We start from the raw sequence: 2,773 nt of genomic DNA, 5'->3' as shown, positions 1-2,773 counted from the left end.
CCCCCATCTACAGACAAACCCGTCATTACTGTAACCAACAACACAGTTGTTACAATTCTATTCTCAAAACCAGAAAAAAGAACATTAATGGGTGTACAGCAATAGACAGGCAGAACAACAACTGTGCTCTCCAAAAAGCCAAGTTTCACAATACTTTGTAGTGTAGCTAAGTATGATACACTTGTTAATTCCGCTAAACTCTACAGTTTTACAATGTACATGAAGACAAATCCAGTGAGTGTGACAGTGCAAGCCTCTCCATACATGATACAGAGAACAGCTGGAGAAACGGGTGAGAGCTCTGTTAATGAAAAACATTTTTAAAAAGACAAAGAAGACGTGTTATGCACTCTTGAAATTCCACACCAACAAAAATTTAGCATCGAAAGTTCATGGGATGTTTGTCTTTCTTTTTAAGCCTTTCTGTTATCCCCACACCTGAAAGCCTGGTAGCGCCAAGAACCTAAGCATATCTATCCACAGTATCAGTAACTAATTGAACATACATACCTTTGCTTTGCACATGAGCATTACTCTGTCGAACAAGAAAATGTGCCTGAAAAATAGAAAAAAAATAAAACAAGGAATTTAAAACAACACTAGGACATTCAAATTTTTTTCCATTTTAAGTCTTTAATAAATAAGAAGAAACAGTCCTCTCACTGAGCTCCCGAACAAGACAGGTATCGAAATAGGACAGAGCTCTCCTCCTGGCGAAAGTGAAGCTTTACAGCCACTTAATGCTTCTTTCGAGAAACATCGACACAATAACGATCATTTAGGGCTGGAAAAGGGAAGACAAACAGAAACTTTAGTTTTAGTTTTAGTTTTACGGCACTTGCAACACAATAACGTCATAAAAGTGCCAAAGATTAGACGTGTTACAAGAGAGTTACAAACATAAAAAAGAAGGAGGAGAGAAAAATACGATAGTTGTTTGATAGGAAAGAAGGAGCAAACCACACCAGAGCATCTGCCAACCACCCATACAAACAGAAACAGAAGAGGGGATGAAAAGAAGTAGGACCCACTAGTGGCACTTTCTAACGAACCGCTGTCGACATAACAACATTCTTTCTGACCCTAATCAACTTGTCACCATCAAGGGATGAGTTAAGAGAAGTATATCGACAATGGAAGGAGGGGTAACAAATAGGACCATGCAGTCAAAGGATTCAACGACCATTTCCTAGACTGGAGGAACTGCGGTATATAAAAAGAATATGCACCAGCAGAAGAGTGGGGTTCCTTGTTGTTAGGATTGTGGCCTTGGTGGCCTAGCAGTTAGATTATCAGACTTGCAACGTTAAGGTCATGGTTTCGGATCTCGTCAGGAACCAAACTTGTGTCGTTGAGAAATGCACATAACAGTAACTAATTTCCTTCACTTCACGCGGGTGGAAATGGGTACCTGTCAATGGACAGTGAAAGATCTCATCATTTTGTAAGTGTTTGAGAACATGAAATCCGCTGCTTGCACTGTATGCTTCCTGGAAAGCTGAGAATGTTTCTCAGTGTTCAAAGGTCTGCTGGGTAATAACAGCTGTAAAATGTGGATATGCACTATACAAATGCAATCATTATTATTATTATTATTATACGGGACAGTGGACTATACTGCTAGGGGTCATGAACACATGAACAATCTTATATAATCATACCACGCGGTAAGCAAGTGAACATGTCATTTGAAATGAGTGCGTGTGCTGCAGTAGAAGTCGAATGCAAGTCACAAAAGCGTACAACTGCTGATCTCATTATGTGATCATCATAAATCCAACAAATCGTCAGCCTTTTTTCGTTCTGAGCCTATAGCAGCCCAAACATAACATTTCCAAGAACATCTTCAGAATGTCTTCACAAGCACAGCAGGTAGAGAAGTTGGTTGGTGGTGATTATTTTTAGTTTGAGAAAAGAGAGGCACTTCCAAGCAATAAAATAAGGGTAATTTAATGCGGGGGGAGCAAAACCGAAAGATAGGTACAAGAGAGGGAGAAAGTACAGAAGTAGGAACTTCCAGTGCCAAAAATCTACCCCCTCCTAACTGCAGACAACATTCTCAGTTACTTTGCTATGTAGAGTATAGAGCATGAGAGATACAAGCCTGATATTCTCCTTTTTCTTCATCACTTCCTCCTTTTAAGATAAGATAAGATAGATAAGATAAGACAAGATAAGACAAGATAATATAAGATAAATTTCCCACTGGGAAAATGAATCATCTTATCCCTTATCTTCTTCCTTTTAAACTGTTATATATCACCTTGCAACTTGTCCACTTCTTCCTTTAGATAGGAAAAATTTTCACTATATCATCTTATCCCTTATCTTCCTGCTAAACTGTTATATATCACTTTGCAACTCAAGAGCCTCAACACCTCAGTTTTTGCAACATCTTCAAACATAACATCCCTCCCACGTTATTCTGTACTAAATCAGTTTTTGTGCACAGTGTTAATCAAAACATTAGGATAAGAAATGGGGAAAACAGTGATGTCAACGCACTTACAACTTTACAGGAGACAGGGTGCATGACGGACAACAGATTATATAATGATACAAACCGCTATCGAAACTGACATAAACATTATAATGATTATATAAATATGCCAATACTTTCTTAAGCATCAAAACTTATTTTTCAAGGAAAGAAGAAAAGGGTGAAGAGTGCAGTGTCTGAGGAAGCCGGATGGACTGACATGCAGGAACGTGAACCAGCACTGGTAACTAGAGACAGAGATCCTTACAAGATTGCCTTACCCCCACCCCCCCC

The 2,773-nt window shown here is 38.9% G+C and overlaps 1 protein-coding gene across 1 annotated transcript in view; it reads right to left on the bottom strand.

Annotated features, from left to right (window-relative positions):
- Positions 1-510: 510 nt before the first annotated feature.
- LOC101850465 (guanine nucleotide exchange factor VAV3) overlaps positions 511-2,773 on the bottom strand; it is a gene marked incomplete at its 3' end in the record, with an annotated part of 43,737 nt that continues 41,474 nt past the window's right edge. Inside the window, 1 exon segment of the mRNA XM_013079457.2 lies at positions 511-556. Within this exon segment, the coding sequence (XP_012934911.1) occupies positions 511-556 (46 nt within the window).

The sequence above is a fragment of the Aplysia californica genome, unplaced genomic scaffold (genome assembly GCF_000002075.1).
Source record: "Aplysia californica isolate F4 #8 unplaced genomic scaffold, AplCal3.0 scaffold00052, whole genome shotgun sequence".
NCBI lineage: Eukaryota > Metazoa > Mollusca > Gastropoda > Aplysiida > Aplysiidae > Aplysia > Aplysia californica.
This window is presented reverse-complemented; position numbering and strand designations above follow the sequence as displayed.